This window comes from Etheostoma spectabile, chromosome 8 (assembly GCF_008692095.1).
Source record: "Etheostoma spectabile isolate EspeVRDwgs_2016 chromosome 8, UIUC_Espe_1.0, whole genome shotgun sequence".
Classification (NCBI taxonomy): Eukaryota; Metazoa; Chordata; class Actinopteri; order Perciformes; family Percidae; genus Etheostoma; species Etheostoma spectabile.
In genome coordinates this window covers 23,937,985-23,955,101 of record NC_045740.1, presented here as the reverse complement: position 1 = coordinate 23,955,101, position 17,117 = coordinate 23,937,985, and the positions used below count along the sequence as shown (strand labels likewise).

Sequence of the window (17,117 nt, the reverse complement as noted above, 5' to 3'; positions counted from 1 at the left end):
TGTATCTCACTCAAAACAGCATGGATAATTTTTTCCCAAGTTTGTATGTGTGTGAAAGCACCAGAGACATAAAACAACACCCCAAATTGTTTTAATTGACTTTAAACAATAGTTTATGGATGATAATAAACATTTACCACTTCATCACTGGTTGAAATGTTATGGTCACATCAGGGGGCCACATTTTTTTTCGCTAGAGGGCCAGACATGCACAGGCAGTATTGCAGTAAGGGGGCAGATCTTGTATCTGAAATTAGTGTTCATATTTCTATTAGTTAGCCTTGACCGTAATCTCTTCCTAACCCTAACCAAGCAGTTCAGTTACTTAAACTTAACCTTAGTCATGCTTAATTGTGTGCAGATAATGTTAAAATAAAGTTACCCAAAATATATATGCACTTGAACACCAAATGCATGTACTGTCACCACATCAAAGGGGAAAAAGAGGAAAATCCTTGAAGAAACCGTTCCTTTGTGTTTAATAATATGTTGTGTGACTTAACTGTTTAAATGCATGTACAAGTGTGTCTATGTATGTTACATACCAACAAGCAGTTCTCCGAAGTCAAGGTGAGGTCTATTAAGATAGACAAGTGGTTCTTTAGCAGTGCCCACACACAGGATGGGAACAGACAAGGACAGAGTCTCAATCACAAAGCTCCAGAATGACTCCACCGTACCCAGCTGCTCAGCTACAAATTCAAAACACACCTGTGCAAACACAGAGATAGACCAGAGGATTACAAATGGCTAACAATTTACAAAGAATAGAGGACATGAAAAAATTTGTAAGTAAAAAAGGGTGAGAAGAATATAGATGAAGAAGGGGGAAGGGAAGAGTTATGAAATATTCGAACAGATTAGATCAGATGACTTAACTAGAAATTGATTAAATTAAAATGGTATTAGATTAAACGGAAGGAATGAGATTGGATTAGATTTGTTATGATGAAGTGGGACATGGAAAGACAGGGACACTGAAACAATAATAAGATGGAGATCGACAATTTAAAATGAGGAGGGAGATTGATACTGAAAAATGTGCAATGGCATGAGATGACATACTGTAGTTGAAGGAAACTGGATAACAAGTGTAGTATGGGGTAGGAAAGGACGATACAATTTTTTCCCGATTCGATTCTTTTACAATACATGGGTGCCGATTCCATTTGTATTGTAGTAGTATTGCAACTAGATAGTACAGAGGTTTATGATTTTCTTTTCCTTCTTTAACAAAAACAAATGTTGAATAATACACTTCTAGAGACAATATATCATGAGACATTTCTAAAACTAATTATTTTGAAAGAAGAATGCCCATCACATGTCACTCTGTCAGTGTGACATTTATTTCATTTGTAAATAAGCACATAATATGTTTTTTTCTGTATTTTCTGCTTTCGGTCTGTAGGAAAACAGACGTGATGTAGTTGCCGTCGGCGGTACCGTGTGAAAACAAAATTTTTAGGTGACTCATTGGGACAAAAAAGATGTTTCGTCACTCCATCTAGACATTAAGGCTCTTTCACTGTTTGTGTGTGTTTCTACTCTTACTTCCACTTTCTTCCCAGGCAAGATGGTACCACATGGATTGAGGCAGCAGAATGGGCTGCCACCTGTGTCTTCACACCTCCACTTGAATGAGTAGGGTTTACTGGTTGGGTTCAACAGACTAAAACATCTGTGATGTAAAGCCAGAAGACACACGCATGTAAAAAGGGCTTACAGTTATGGAGATAAGAAAAGCTTCTCATATATCTCTCTGTTACCTTGTTGATGGCACAGATAAGCCAAGAGAGTTGAACTCTATGACCCTGGTGTTAGGGTCGACAGGGCGCCTGAATCCAGGGTCACGACGGTTCCCACTGATATAGTCTGAGTCCTCAAGGCCAAAGTGGCAGTGGGGCAACAGGCTACGGCCACACACAGAGACACAGGGAGCCTGATCCCCATCCTGCAAGTTGGGGATACTGAAAGAAAAGTATACACATACAGAAAATCAGAGTCTGTGTCATAATAATTCTTGTGAAGAAATCCATTTACTTCCTTACAATCATCCTATCCTTTCACAATTCCAGGTCCCCTCATCCCTTTTTAACTGTGGCAATTGTTAGTATGGCTGAGATGGAGGAGCTCTGTCACTGAATATTTACTTCACTGTAAAAGCTGCCTACACATCCATTGTTTTCCCATGGGGAGGTTTTTTTCCGCACACCACTTGGAATTGCCGCTTAGCACTAAATATACTATATATATATAAATACTAAATATAAATTATTTAAACTTTGACCTCGTTGCCTCTGACCTCTCAAGGCACAACCAATTCCTGAAGGTGTACCTGCGCTGCGCTTTGCCTCTCTGCTCTGCACCTTACCTTGTGATTTTGCCGCGGATGTTTAGGCGGCTTAAAATAACTTGTCTACTCCAGGTTATCATAGTAAACGAGAATAAGCATTAAAATATATTTTTAGTAAACTGAAACTAAATAAAAACTTTGAAAACATTCAACAAAATCTAAAGTTAAACTGAAAATATATATTGCCTGGTTAAAAAAAAAAAATAATAAAACAAATAGCTATAATATTTCACTACCAAAAAAAAAGGAGACAGCATGAATATCCGTCAACTCCCGTGACATTTAACCACAGAACAGGGACGGACTTGACATTCAGACACTAAAGTAACGCAGAGATTTGACATTACACATCATTGCCATTTCTATACAGTCCTCCATCCTTGTATTTTGTATGTCTATGTAGCTACAGTCTCCAGAGACATAATTACCATAACCACAAACCATCTTAACTGACTAAACTTACTACTGTAAAACTAAAACTTAAACCTTTCTGCAAAACTAAATTAAACTAAAACTGAAATAAAATGAAATGGAAAAGTCAAAACTAAAAGAAAATACTGAAAACAAAAAAAAACTAGAGTACTGTATAACAACCTTGGTCTACTCTTTGTACTTGAACAATTTACTTTACCTGCTGAACAGCCTGCCCTGAAACTGGCCCACCTCCAGAGGTGAAAAGTAAATACTGAAATTCTGAACGGCGCCAGGCTCTAAGGCTCCTATGCTGGGCTCAATGCTGATGGGCGGGAGCTCAGGATTTCCCATCAGAAGAGACGACCCGCTGGCCACAGCGCTGGCAGGACAGGCTCCAGTTAACACTTCTGTTGACTTGCTGTCTGGTCCAGGTAAGGTGAGGGTCCCATCTGTTCACATTTACACACAGTTTACACCTCCAGTTTTGAAAAGTATTCAAATGTAAAATGTCAAAAGTCAATCTTGGAACAAAATGGTACAGCAATACCAGTTAATGCTAATATTCAACCATGATATACAATAATATTACTGTAGTACCTCTTTGGTCATCATTTACTACGCTGTTCTTTGGATCCATGAGTACTTGCCAGGAGAATTCCAGTTTGACAGTGCCATGATTCACTATCTGCAGTCTGCACATACACACGCACACACCACACACACACACACACCCACACACACACACACACACACACCACACACACACACACACACACACACACACACACACACACACACACACACACACACACACACACACACACACATTTTGATTATCAGTATTTTTATCATCTTTAGAATCTGATCCCTCAGGATGCCTGAACAATTTATTTGTATAGTTAAAACAGCATATAATGCATATACTGTATACCCAGAGCCTGACTTACTGGTGGAGCCTGGTTTGGTAAAGCAGAGTGTCTTTGAAGTGGATGGTGTTGGTGTTGCAACTGAATTTTACATAGTCACAAACTGCGCTGATACACAGTTCCAACTCCCTCTGGGAGCCCTCAACCACAGAGCAGCACGGCTCAGGATCTGTCTTTATCACCTGCAGGCAAACGTAAACATGCTTGCTTAACTTTAAATGTGAACTTGTAACTATCTCTTCATTTGACATCTCTGTCACAGTCAACATGTTTACCTTATTGTTCCCAGGCGGCTGTGGTGCTACTGAGGCCTGCTTGACAGAACTCAGCCACTGCAGCGTCCTCTCGCGGTCGTCCCAGTCAGCCACCTGCTCTAGTGGCTGCAGGAACTCCACCTTACTAACCTTACATCTCATTGGCTGTCTGTCCAGAGTCACTGGCTGATTGGAGTAAAAGGTGACAGTCACTTCCTTAGAACAACCAGCATGAAGGTGTCCCACCTGAAAGAAAAAGCATTGTTTGTGTTCACATGCAGTATTATCCTAAGCAAAATAAAAAAAATAAAAGCATAGTTTAAGATTCATTTAACATCATTAAGAAGTTGTTTAAACCCACTCCTCTTCTACAGCCATGTAGTTCTGCTTTACCTGGGGTGAAAAGAAGACATGGGGTCCGACGGGAGGCCACTCAAACCTCACTGCCTGGCTGACCAGGTTGGTCATGGTGAAACTCTCTTGGTAGGGACAATCAACATGGCAGTCACCAAAATTCAGCAGCTCATAATTACCTGCAAGGGAGAAATAGGCTTTGTAGAAAAATACGGATAAGAAACAAGTTTCCATATAAATAAATGACAGAGCATTTCTATGTGCACAATTCAGTGGTGGATTGTAACTAAGTACATTTACTCAAGTGCTGTACTTGTACTTTACTTGTCTTTTCTTTTCATGCGACTTTATATTTCTACTTCAATATATTTCAGAGGGAAATATTGTACTTTTTACTCCACTAAATTAATTTGACAACTTTAGTTACTAGTTACTTTACAAATTAAGATTTTTGCACATAAAACACATGTAGTTTCTATGATGTGTTACAATAAATCAAACTACTCAACAACAACAAGTACAACTAAAATGATTGGCTGACTAAACACTTTTGTTTCAAACACAGTTGATTGACAGAACTGGTTTCATTGTTTACAGTATCAAAACGTGAGGAATTTTCTGCATTTAGTACATTTTCCTAATAATACTTAAATATCTTTGCAAGATATTTTTACAGTGTATTAGGTATAAGTACTTGTACTCAGGTAAAGGATTTGAATACTTCTTCCACCACTGACACAATCAGGGAGTGACTGCTACTCTGGCTGATGAATAAACCTACTTTACACCTAGAGCTGGGCGATATGGAGAAAATCAAATTTCACAATATTTCTGACTAAACTACAGTATGTTGCGGCAATATTGTAGGGCTTACTATTGGTGTTTTCACAAAATATTTGAGAGTTGTGATAAATAATCATCATTAATGTGGATACAATGACTAAGAGGGTAAATAATAGAACAGCTAGAACAGTCTGGTAAGTTCAGAAAAAGACAACACTTTACTGTAATGCAGCCTGTAAAACCAGGAAAAGACAATACTCACGTGTCATATCGCAATATCAAAAATGTAATAAAACATCTAGCCTGATGTATTGATATTGATATAATATACAGTACATAGATACATTGCTCAGCCATATTTACACCTTGCCCTTTTGTCTCCTGCCCGCCTTTCTTCTCTTACCTCCCTCCTCATCTCCCTGATCTATTTTCTGCAATAGTCTGCCGACGTTGTCAAGAGAGACAATTCCCTGGTAAGCTTCTCCGGTCACTTGTATTACGGTGTTGCTGTACTGGTTGTCCTCCACCTGCAGTGACATCTTGGCCTTGACACTCAGGGGTTTGTTAGAGCAGAAGCTGACCTCAAACTCCACCTGCTGGTTAACATTCAGCCTCAGGGTGGCTCTGTGAACCAACTGACGCTCTGTGGAAGAAGGAAAAGTGTCACCAACGAGAAACATGGCATCCAGTACACAGTATCCCAGTATACTGTATATACACTGTATTTTCAGAGAAAACAGAAAGATTTTCCTGAAGTAATTTGTAAATGTGCCTCTCTCCATAAATATGTTGTTTTCAATTTAAAGATTCTTGTTTGATTCGGACAGGATTTAATAAATGTTATTGTTTAAATGTGAATCTGTTTGTTTTGTGGTCTCTCACTTGGTTGTGAAACACTTTGAGCTACACTCTGTATGAAAGGTTCTTTACAAATAAAATAATAGGGTTATTATTATTATTATCATTATTATTCATAAGCACCTTCAGATTTATCTCTCTTTGTGTGAAATGCTAACTACTAATTGTTTAAGTGGTAACTAATTATATCTACTCAAGTACTGTACTGTAAGTACAAATTTGAGGTATTTGTACTTTACTTGAGTCTTCTCTTTTCATGCCACTTTTTTCTTTTACTCCACATTTCAGATTGAAACATTGCACTTTTAATTCCACTACATTCACCTGACAGCTTTAGTTACTAGTTATTTTACAAATTAATATTTATGAACACAAAACACATGTAGTACAATTTCCTAATGATACTGACATACTTTTACTTAAGTAACATTTTCAATGCAGGACTTTCACGTGTAACAGAGTACTCTACAGTGTGGTATTTGTACTTTTACTTAAGTAAAGGGTCTGAATCCGCTGGAGGTTGTACCTGTGTCAGCGGTGCCCTCAATCTGTGTGGAGTGGATCGAGCTGCAAGTGTTGCCAGGAGCAGCTTTGAGGGAGAACACTCCATGTTTATCCAGCATGTCAATCTGGACCTACACAATACACAGAAGCGCTAAAGCAACCTTTATTGACAAAATCCCCTATTATCTAGCGTATTTACTCTATAAAGTTTATGTGTTTTACATACAGTTCAAGTTGTTGAACAGCTGAAATAAGAAAATATGGATGCCGCTAAAGGAAATGTGTTAAATCTATAATAAAATAAGAGAACAAAGGAATATGTCTCCTCCCACCTGAGCTGGAACATTTCCATCATTTAGGAGCACCAGGAGCCGGGTATGCCTGCGCCCTGCCATTACTTGTTTGAACTGCAGTATTGGGTTTCCTCTGCTGTTCCGCAGAGCTGGACGCACCACACACACACTGGGTAAAGTGCCCTCTCCAACTATGTCAAACTCTAGCACCTTGCTCTTGAATGTGGATGTCATTCTGGAACGGACAGAGAAAACAGAATGTTGGCAGTGGCCAGCAAGACAGATTAAGAGGTGATAATACTGTCTTGCTACACCAACAGTAGTTGTAGAAATAAATGGACAAACAAATAGCAGAGGGAACACTAAAGTACCATACACACACAGTCACAAAATCATTTACCTGCTAATAACATCCATTGTGACCTCAAATACAGCACTGTATTGCTGCATTGCCTGGGGTGTAAAGGTGACCACAGCAAACATGTGTGACTGGCTGGGAATGCTCAGGTTTGTAGCAGACAAATCAAAAACTCCCACGCCGCCTACGCTACGGGACATCTGTGAGGAAATGCAGTATATGTTTTGACATGCTAACAACCATCTGCCACAATCAGTTATACTCTTCTATGCATGTATACCTTACCTTAGTGGCAACCGATTTGATAGCCAAGTTGAGCACACAGGGCACCTTGCTGTTGTTGTAGAGTTTGAAGCGTGCCTCGGCAGTTCGTCTGACCAGGACTTTGTTGAAAATAAACTTGTTCTCATCCTGGACGTAAATGCTCTCAGCACTGCAAAACTGCTCAGAGGACAGCTGACTACTACTGTGGCACAGATGGTGTTCCTCGAAGACAGAAGCCATGTCTAATGCTATACCTGGGAAACAAAACAAGGAATAAAAGAGAGAAGATAGTCGGATACAGTATTAGTCAAAGGAAAAGTGATTACCAATTTTGGCCTTGATGTACTCTTGACCCTCTAAATGTTTACATTGTCAATCCTTTTGTGATCTTTAAGGTGAAACCTTCTGATGAAAGATAAGATAACCTAGATGACATAGTTTTAAGATTCTGATATAGCACAGAAATAGAAACAGCAGTAAGCACTGTTTTCTTCTGAAAGGTAATAGTTTGTGCCTATCTTAGTGATCTCAGGAGTATTGAGCCATTTGGAAGCAAGTGGCAACTTTCCTCAGATTTATTATTCAAAGTAGACAAGACAGCAATGCACAGCTCTCACCTGGCTTACAGACTTCAGCCAGCAGCCTGTACGGTATGCCATCAGGCTGGTCTGAGGGGTCACGGTCACTGATGTCAATGAGCAAACCCTGGTTCCAGATGCCCAGCTGTTCAGCAACACAGTCCACTGTCACCACCTGGTGAGACCCTGGCTGTAAGCACCCTGTGCATGGAGACACTGAGAACGGCCCCATGGTGAGGCGATTCTGGAGAGAAAAGATCGGAGAGGTACAGATGGGAATACTAGAGTAAAAACTACTTTCTACAGTTACTGAAGTGTCTTCCTGATGTGAGCAGCCGTTAAACTAATCAACATCTCACAGAACTTCATCTGAATTTATTCTCATTTTGTCGGGTTTTGTTTTGGAATTCCTCTTGTTTGTTTCCATACCATCTCCTGTCTACTGTGCAGCAGTTCCTCCCCCGCATGAATTGTTACTGATGCGTTGGCAGGGGCGCTGTTTTATCAAAACACAGATATCAACAAAACCATTGAGAAAAAAATACTAAAAATTAAAAACCATATTTATTTGCAGGGGCGGAGGTTTTAGGAGGACATGGCCTTAGCTGAGGTCTGCAATCTCAGATTTCTCTTCTAGTTTATTTATCATTTTGAAATGTATCATAGAACTTTTCAGAGCAGACATTTTGACTTGTCATGTCAGGAAAAGTCCAGGAAGAACTAACTAAAAAAACTGCTTAGGTCCTGCAATTAACAATTAGTTACATTTGTGTTTGACAAGTTACAATACTGCTGCAAAAAAACATCTGTTCTGTGTTAATAAATGTGTAAAAATCAGAAAAGCTAACATTAAGTTTTTATTAACTGATGCTGTTTTTTTTATGTTTTTTTGACTAATTTTAAAATACACAACTAGGCTAGATAGGACTAGAGACAAGTGAAAAATAAATGCTTTTGTAATTTGGGTGAATTGACCATTCATGACCTAAAATCTCTCTTGCTGTGCTATGCATGCATTGTGTTTAACACAATGACACCAAAAAGTAAAAATGTAAAAGAACACAGATGAAGAAAGCTAACAAGCATGTCATGCCTTTTCAATGATTATAAGATGGTAAGGGATTTTCTGTTCTTGTATTGCCAGACCTTCCTCCACAGCACCGTTAAGGAGGGTCTGGCTATTCCACACAGCATTCTGAGATCGGAGAAAAACATGCTGTGTTTCATGGGCATTTCTTTAAATCAATCACAATTGAGCCCTGGTGACGCTGAAAAGTAGTTTTAGTTGTTTAACAGAAATCTCAGATTCAACAGATAGTCTAGCTAGCTGTCTGGATTTGCCCTGCAGAAATCTGAGGAGCAGTTAACCATAGTCCTCATAAATTAGGGTTACCAGACGTCCCCGGTTTCCGGGGACAGTCCCCGATTTTGGCTACCTGTCCCGGCTGAATCTGTCCCCGGAAATGTCCCCGGTTTCACTGGGACTGAAAGACCCGAAATTGGAATGAAAGAAAGAAAAAACTGACAAACGTAGCCGATAATCGCACACCCAACACACGCAGGCTCCAGACAGCCAGAGCCAGCGTGCTCAGAAGAGGTTTTAAGCGTGTGTACGATGCTAAACACCTGATTATTTACATGGAGTCTGGTGGGTTTAGCGAACGCAATTTCGCGGAGGTTTTATGTTTTAAAAAGGATCTTAATCTTAACAGAAAGGTGACCTCCTTAGAAATCCTTCCCATAATGTTGTCGAACACTTAGAATATTACTTGACTCTGTTGCAGCTAAACAAGCACTTTATGAACGTAAATACAACGGACCTATTACTTACATGCAGCGATCTCGTTTAATACTGCATCACTGTCAAAGGAAATATGTCCTCAGTAGTTTTTGTTGGATCTGATTCTCAATGAGCTGTTGCAGAAACAAGCCTTGAGCAGTAAAGCAAAGCTGTCAGTAGTTCAGTAAACATTACAACATTATGAAATATGAGACTTTCTATCTTGAAATATTAAGACTTTCTATCTTGAAATATTAGGACAATAGGACTTCTATCTTGAAAATTAGGACTGTATCTTGAAATATTAGGACTTTCTATCTGGAAAATTTAGGACTTTCTATCGAAATATTAGGACTTTTATCTTGAAGTATAAGGATGGATTTTTTATCTTGAAATATTAGGACTTTCTATTGAGGTGTAGTGGAGTAGGAAAGTAGCAGCGGGGTGGGTCTAGGATCATAGCTGGGGGGGGGGGGTGGCTCAGCCCATAGAAACAGCTCTAGGTCTAGTGTCCCCGTTTTAAGTTTTACAAAAATAAAAACATTACTTGTTTTGGAGGTAAATATGCTTCAGGCTGAAATGTACCCGGAGTTTGCTGAGAAATCTGGTCACCTTATCATGAATCCCCCAGAGTTTAGAATTCCAACACAAAAGAAGCAAAAGGTAGCCGCACGAAAAGAAGGACATACAGCGGAATTTCCGGTGGCAACAGAGCAATCCCTGAAGTGGAAAGTTGTGCATATAGACCGGGGCTTTTCTAATGAGCTCTCCTACCTTCTTAGAAAACATGGAGAAACATGGAAAGGATTGTCCAAACAATACAAAACCTGCATTAAATGAATAGGCACCGTCATTGTTGTCATCTGCATTAGCAGTCTCTCACCAGTGTATTATTCATGTCTTTTAATAAGGACTCGCGTCTCATTTTGCTACTGGCTCCAGTGGGTCTCTCTGAATGGCCCTCTTGAAGAATCTTACTCCCTGGACACCTGAGACAAGTACAAAGGGACACAAACAAAAATTCATTTTGGACCTCTTTAAGCAAACTGATATTAGAGAAGGACTATGACATTTTTAAGACCTTCGACTCCTCATCCTCTCAGGCAGCAATGACACTACAACTACATAGCAATTATAGAGCTGTGTAGATTGAATTATTACTTTATGTTATCACTATTATTATTACTTCAACTTCTTTTGAAACAGTTCACAGTTTACAGGTGGACAATAAGTTGCGTTTGCATTTACCTAATCAGATAAGTAAATGTTGGAATCCATTCTTCAGGTCCACAATGCATGTTAACATTTTTAATGCAATACATTGTACATTTCATCACGTGTTAAAACAGTCTAAACACTACAACCCTAATTTTGAAACAGAACTGCTAAGAGCAAAACCTAATATATTTTTTAGTTCTTCATTGTAATTTATGCACACAATGTTATTAGTTAAATTACAATACTGCATGTAATGAGCAATTTAAAGGAGGGTACCAGAGAGATGTTTTATTATCTTTAAAACAATATTGGACCCTGTGAGAGCCCACACAATCAACATTAGGTTTTATTACTCCTTCCTTTTCAGTAAGGTACTGCAAGTCGTTTGTGCCTGCCGAAACTGTTTACTGTGAAGCCAACATCCACACACAAGTGACTCTAGTCTTGCTCACAACTTAATAGGAATTACATATAATTTATTGACATACATTGGCAATTTTAGATTATATTGTATCCGAATTGTATTGGTTTTACTTTCACATGACAGGACTCATTCCCTCTAGTCAAGGCCCATAAAACATTTGCAGGGATGGCCAGGATGCTCCAATGGAACTTAATTTTTAAGGTTTATTACATTTTACAGTAATGTGGGATTTGTCACAAATGGCAGCAGAAATGGTTCCACGTGTACACTATCTCATCACCAAACCAACAACAACTGCCTTGAGCTGCTAGTTTTAAATCTCTTTTTTTTACTTTGACATTTGAATTTCTATGTTTAAGCATGTTTTTTAATTATTGTTCCATTTCAACAGTGTTAGCCTTTGTGTGTGTGTGTGTGTGTGTTTGTGTGTGTGTGTTTGTGTGTGTTCTGTTCTCCTACCCTGGCTTCCCTGGTGGCGCAGGGTCAGTGGTCATGCGGCAAATAATAAACCGGCTGTCAAAGACTCCATTGTTCTCTATAGTGAAGCTCTGGCTTTTCTTGGAGCCATAGACCACTGGGCCAAAGTCAATGTCGCATGCAGGTGTGATTTTGTACCTAAAGGACCAAGCAATTCACAATTTGGGTTTTTTGCTTACACTCAGAACAGCTTCCTTACAAGTACACTCTGAAAAAATTCCGTAAAGCAAAACATATACTAACTATAATGTTAAATGGTACAAACACAAAGAAAGAGAATCAACAGAATCTTAAAAAAAAAGGTTAGTGAGGGGTATAACATAATCAAAATAAGAATTATATCCTAATAATCCTTCTTAATTACTGCTAAAAAAGAGACAAAATGAACAAAGCCTTAACCTGGAGAAGACAGCCTTGACTGAAACCTTGATGGCTAGGATGGCTATGGGTTCTCCTCCATTCCTAATTTTGGGTTCAATCACCTGCAGAGGAGAAAAACAAAATCTTAACTGGAGCGCATTCTAAACCCTTTCCTTTAGAGACTGGTTACAAAATCCTTTTCCATTCCACTTAACTTAAATATATATTTGAACCTCCAACTCTGTAGTAATTAAGCGCATTGTATGGCTCTGACCTGGCAAGGAAGGACAGGTTCCTCTCTAATTAGGACTTCTTTATTTGGCCTGCAGAGGATTTGCACTGTTGTAAGTTTATCATGGGGCAATAAAGTACCACTCTGGGGGGACACCGTGAAAATGGAGTCTAGGTTTGGCTGGGTTGGATCAGTCCGCTGAAATGTAAACCTTGTGAAAAAAAAAGTAAACAACTTTATTAGTTTTATGGTGAGTCAAAATGTACTTACAGTAATGTATAAAGTACAACTCTAAGGTACACTCTTTAGTCAAAAACTAGCAGCTCCAGGTGGCTGGGTTGTCTCAGTGGTAGAGCAGATACACATGTACTGAGAGGTTCATGCCTTTACGCAGTGGTCCAGGATTCAAATCTGACCTGTGACGATTTCCTGCATGTCTGCCCCCTTTTTCACCTAGCTGTCCCATCAAATTAAAGGCAGAAAAGCCCCCCCCCCAAAAAAAAACCTTCTTAAAAAGTAGCAGTTCCAACTTACTTGTAAGCTATTTCATATTTCCCTTGGTTTTTCAGCCTGAGAGACTGTTTGGCCTCTTCAAAGACTTTAATGGTTCCAAAGTCCAGACATCCATCTGCCACAGAAACAAGCGTATAGTACATCATTTTATTAATTTTGACATCAGGGCTGTAACTCAGACTAGATGTGCTTTAATAGAATTAAACGCCTTGCAAATTAGAGGAGTAGATGCAAATTTGACCATTACATAAATAATTGTAAGCTCTACCAGTTTGTACCTGGTGTGATATCCAGAGTTATGTCATACGCTTCAGCTGTGACCTGTATGTTTTCTGTGTGTACAACGCCTAGAATCTTCTCCAAATCGGATACCTGAAACCAAACACACAGCACATACTGTAAACATACTGTAGCGGGAACTACCACAGAGACAGTTTTAAGTACTTTGTCAGATACAATGTAAAAGTAAAAAACACAGTATGCAAGTACCAGTGAAGGATTTCCCCCAGAAAAGTTGTTGAGCCCGGTGGCAAGTGTCATTTTTTTCTATGACGGCCCAGCTGGGGCCAGTCACAGACTGATGGCAGCATTAATGTAGAGCCACATAGCTTTGTGATCACAGAATCATGGACTGAATTGCAAAATTGCAAATTTAAAAAAGCTATAAGACAGATTCCATACATTAATCTACGTTAAGTCTGTGCTAAAACCTAACTGGGTATTTGAAAATATGACTACGTCTAAGTTTTCAACTGAGCCTTAAAAAAACTGTAGTATTAAAAAAACTTTAGCATTAAAAAAATGTCTTAAAATACATTAAAACAATAATTCCCAGTGGCTTAGGCCTGGTGGGGGGGAATTTAGGCCTAGTGGGCCACCAGACTTGCAATACACTAGGGAAAACACTAATATTACTTATTATATGTGGCCAGATGTGAATGGGGGCAGACAAACAGGCATTAATTGGCCTTTATAGGGCACTATGAGGTCAACAATAAATCACGGTTGTAAAATATATTCAGCAACAACAAAGACATCACTGCAAAAAAAGGGGATTGACTACAGCAGTGTTTCTCAAACTACCACCATTATGGCCCACGTCAAAAACAAACAGAGCAGCATAGGCCTGCCCTATTCAGTTACGGACAATTCACGCAGGAGGCAGGTTTATTCCTAAAAACAATATTTATTATTGACAGCCACAACCACTCTGCACTTCCTCCGTCCCACTCCAACAGAAGGCAAATTTGAGGTAACTTAGGTCATATCTCCTTACTGTTTTTGCATCATTTGCTGCTAGCAGGTGCTGTGGAGACTTCACCGCCACTGCTTAAGTAGCAACTAGCACTTGTCATTTTAAATAGGTTTCATTTCATTATTTTAAAATATATAAGAAATTCTATCCGCGTACCATTATTGGTAAGCAGCTGTGATCCCTTCTTTGTTATGGCTCATGAACGAGCTGGGCATGAAACATCACAAGATGGTTTCTAGTTACATCAACATTGGAATAGCACTTTCATATATGCATATTGAGCTTAGTTCAAGTTCACACTAGTGTACTTCTATAGATTCACTCCACCTCCAGACGTAAGATCTTCTTAACGTTGAGTGGCCTCCTGGACCTGAAGTGCAAGCTCAAGGGAAAAGAGGAGTTTGCTGAGATAATGCCCTCCTCCTGTAGCAAACTGAACTCATCACCCAACTCCTCCACACCCTGCAGCCGCCAAGATACCGGCAGAGCTGTCCTATTATGCATCGTCACACTACGACTCTCCTGCCTAAAAAGAAGGATGAAAGAAAATAGATTGACCAGGAAAAGGACAGAGGGATAGACAGTTTAGTTTCTACAAGAATTAGAAGATTAGAAGAATTGCTGGTATCGCTGTAGTTAATGTATAATATTTTGACTTTATCATACTGCTTCTCTCTTTGGAAAGGGTTCACTGTGTTCTGTGGAAATCACTTCTCAAGCTATTATGGAAAAATACTGTTTGTCTTTTCTGAATTAGTATATTACACATCTATATTTTGGTACCTGTGCAGCAAAGTCCGGTCAAAGTGCAAATGCTTGCTTTCCAGCTCCAGCTCTGGCCGAACACCCCAGCAGGAGACGTTGATGATGACAAGCTCAGGATTGTTCTTGATAGAGCACACAATGCTGTCCTTCATCTGTCCCAGTTTGGTTGGGTAGGCCCACACTGCCAACTCCTGGTAGCAGGACGGAACAATATTTACATACCAATACTATTATATTATAATATTTATCTGTATTACTTTAATGGAAACCAACATATTCTCAATCTGGTATTTCCCTGTTCTATTTTTATCAAGCATTATGAGTTTGCTGAATGAGAGGTAAGACCTGTACGGTACCTGTTTCTGGTCAGGGTTGAGGGTCATGGTTGGGGGTTCCAGCAGATATGTGGTGGCTTGGCTATCATGCTGGAAACTGAACTGGACCTCAGCCTCCAGTTCAGAATTGTTATGAATTACTAGTCTCTCCATGTTCTCGGGGTACCTATTTTCCTTGTATCTACACAAAAACAAAAACACATGCGAATGAGGGCTGGGCAATATATTCATATTATATCAACAATATTTAGTAGAAGTTTTCTTAGATTTCTGATATTGTCATAATGTAATATGGCATAAGTGTTGTCTTTTTTTCTGGTTTTAAAGGCTGCGTTACCATAAAGCGATGTCAATTTCTAAACTTACCAGACTGTTCTCGCATTTATTTTATTTGCCTTTACCCACTTAGTCATTATAACAACATTATTGGTAAATATTTATCTAAAATCTCATTGTGTAAATAATTTGTGAAAGCACCAATTGTCAAACTTACAATATTGTCAAAATATCAATATTGAGGTATTTGGTCAAAAATATTGTGGTATTAGATTTTCTCTGTATGGCCCAGCCCTTATGTGAATCTGTAAATATGAAATTAAACTAAACCATTCACAGCAATCCCTCTGCCTCTCACCTGTCTCTGGTCTTGCCACAGAGTAATGGTCCAAACTCAAAGTACCCAGGTTTGATTGTGTAAACCTTATGGAGCCCTTCTTCCATTTGTGGTACCTTCTTACTGAGGGCAAAAAGAGTCCTGGGGAAAGCATATATGGTAACTTCAGGTCTAATCAAAATCACATTAAGTCATTCATTCTTGTAGTAAAAAAATATATCAATGTTTTTAAATGTATTATTAATATTTTTCTATTTTTAAAAGGCAGAAAAAATGGACAACGAGATAGTGGAGAGATGTAACTGGAAGGCAGCATTATTAAGAACTGGCAAGCTTCTTGGACATAGTCTGTGTGAAATTGAGATGGTGCTGTTTGGTAGGGCCATGCCGCCCTACCAAACAAATCCAGTGAGAAAAAAACTCACTTCAACACATTTTAGAAAGTATGTAGCCGTCGTCGCCAGTAACATTCTGAAGAAGGCTAAACGATGAAATGCGCTGAAGTGATGTTTTTTATATTATTCTCGTTAGAATGTGGCAAATGTAAAGGTATTTTACCAGTGCCTTGGATTTTTGTCTTAATGCTCATTTAATTATTGGGTACTGTCCAAGACAGTAGCAGGCTTAGACACATAGATGTATTGACCATTTCTTCTTAATTATGTAAGCCCTGGACTCAGAGTGACTCATGCATGCCACTGGAAATGTACTGTATAAAGTTCAAAGTATCTCTGTTCTTTGTTCTATTCAGACTTCAGAGACAACGTGTCTCTGTGATATGATGAAACGCTTGACCCTAAAGCTGGATAAATAACTCTCACAGCTATCCTCACTCATTTGAGTAAAAGACTTCTATATAAAGACAAGTGTTGCCTAAAGTCTTCTATTTCTTATATTGTTATCTGGGATTATCCTTCTTTTCCTCTGCCTTCCCCTTTCTTTACCATTTATATAACCGCATTACATTAATAAACAATGCTGACTGACATGTAGTCTTTGCAGATGGAGGGATAGGTGCAAATTCCTTTGCAGAAGAGCTGATAGTGTCTCTGGGTCCCCAGTATCTCAAAATTGAAGGTCTGTTCAAACTTCCCTGGGGAGGCTGAGTAGAACCAAATCTTCAGAATCACCTCACCATTGGCTGGTACAATCCAGCGAAATGTTGTCAGGCTACACACACACACACACACACACACACACACA

The 17,117-nt window shown here is 39.1% G+C and overlaps 1 protein-coding gene across 1 annotated transcript in view; it reads right to left on the bottom strand.

Moving 5' to 3' along the window:
* LOC116693535 (hydrocephalus-inducing protein) overlaps nucleotides 1–17,117 on the bottom strand; it is a 109,106-nt gene that overhangs the window by 34,592 nt on the left and 57,397 nt on the right. Inside the window, exons 45-69 of the mRNA XM_032522524.1 lie at nucleotides 16,902–17,084; nucleotides 15,936–16,055; nucleotides 15,323–15,482; nucleotides 14,985–15,157; nucleotides 14,529–14,727; nucleotides 13,225–13,318; nucleotides 12,968–13,061; nucleotides 12,476–12,644; nucleotides 12,241–12,323; nucleotides 11,824–11,979; nucleotides 10,606–10,711; nucleotides 7,982–8,186; nucleotides 7,386–7,618; nucleotides 7,143–7,300; nucleotides 6,782–6,977; nucleotides 6,472–6,580; nucleotides 5,491–5,730; nucleotides 4,344–4,483; nucleotides 3,972–4,196; nucleotides 3,718–3,878; nucleotides 3,368–3,462; nucleotides 2,988–3,219; nucleotides 1,770–1,970; nucleotides 1,555–1,681; nucleotides 546–711 (exon numbers count right to left, since the gene is read on the bottom strand). Of these exons, the coding sequence (XP_032378415.1) occupies nucleotides 546–711; nucleotides 1,555–1,681; nucleotides 1,770–1,970; nucleotides 2,988–3,219; nucleotides 3,368–3,462; nucleotides 3,718–3,878; nucleotides 3,972–4,196; nucleotides 4,344–4,483; nucleotides 5,491–5,730; nucleotides 6,472–6,580; nucleotides 6,782–6,977; nucleotides 7,143–7,300; nucleotides 7,386–7,618; nucleotides 7,982–8,186; nucleotides 10,606–10,711; nucleotides 11,824–11,979; nucleotides 12,241–12,323; nucleotides 12,476–12,644; nucleotides 12,968–13,061; nucleotides 13,225–13,318; nucleotides 14,529–14,727; nucleotides 14,985–15,157; nucleotides 15,323–15,482; nucleotides 15,936–16,055; nucleotides 16,902–17,084 (4,025 nt within the window). The remainder of the gene's footprint in view (nucleotides 1–545; nucleotides 712–1,554; nucleotides 1,682–1,769; nucleotides 1,971–2,987; nucleotides 3,220–3,367; nucleotides 3,463–3,717; nucleotides 3,879–3,971; nucleotides 4,197–4,343; nucleotides 4,484–5,490; nucleotides 5,731–6,471; nucleotides 6,581–6,781; nucleotides 6,978–7,142; nucleotides 7,301–7,385; nucleotides 7,619–7,981; nucleotides 8,187–10,605; nucleotides 10,712–11,823; nucleotides 11,980–12,240; nucleotides 12,324–12,475; nucleotides 12,645–12,967; nucleotides 13,062–13,224; nucleotides 13,319–14,528; nucleotides 14,728–14,984; nucleotides 15,158–15,322; nucleotides 15,483–15,935; nucleotides 16,056–16,901; nucleotides 17,085–17,117) is intronic.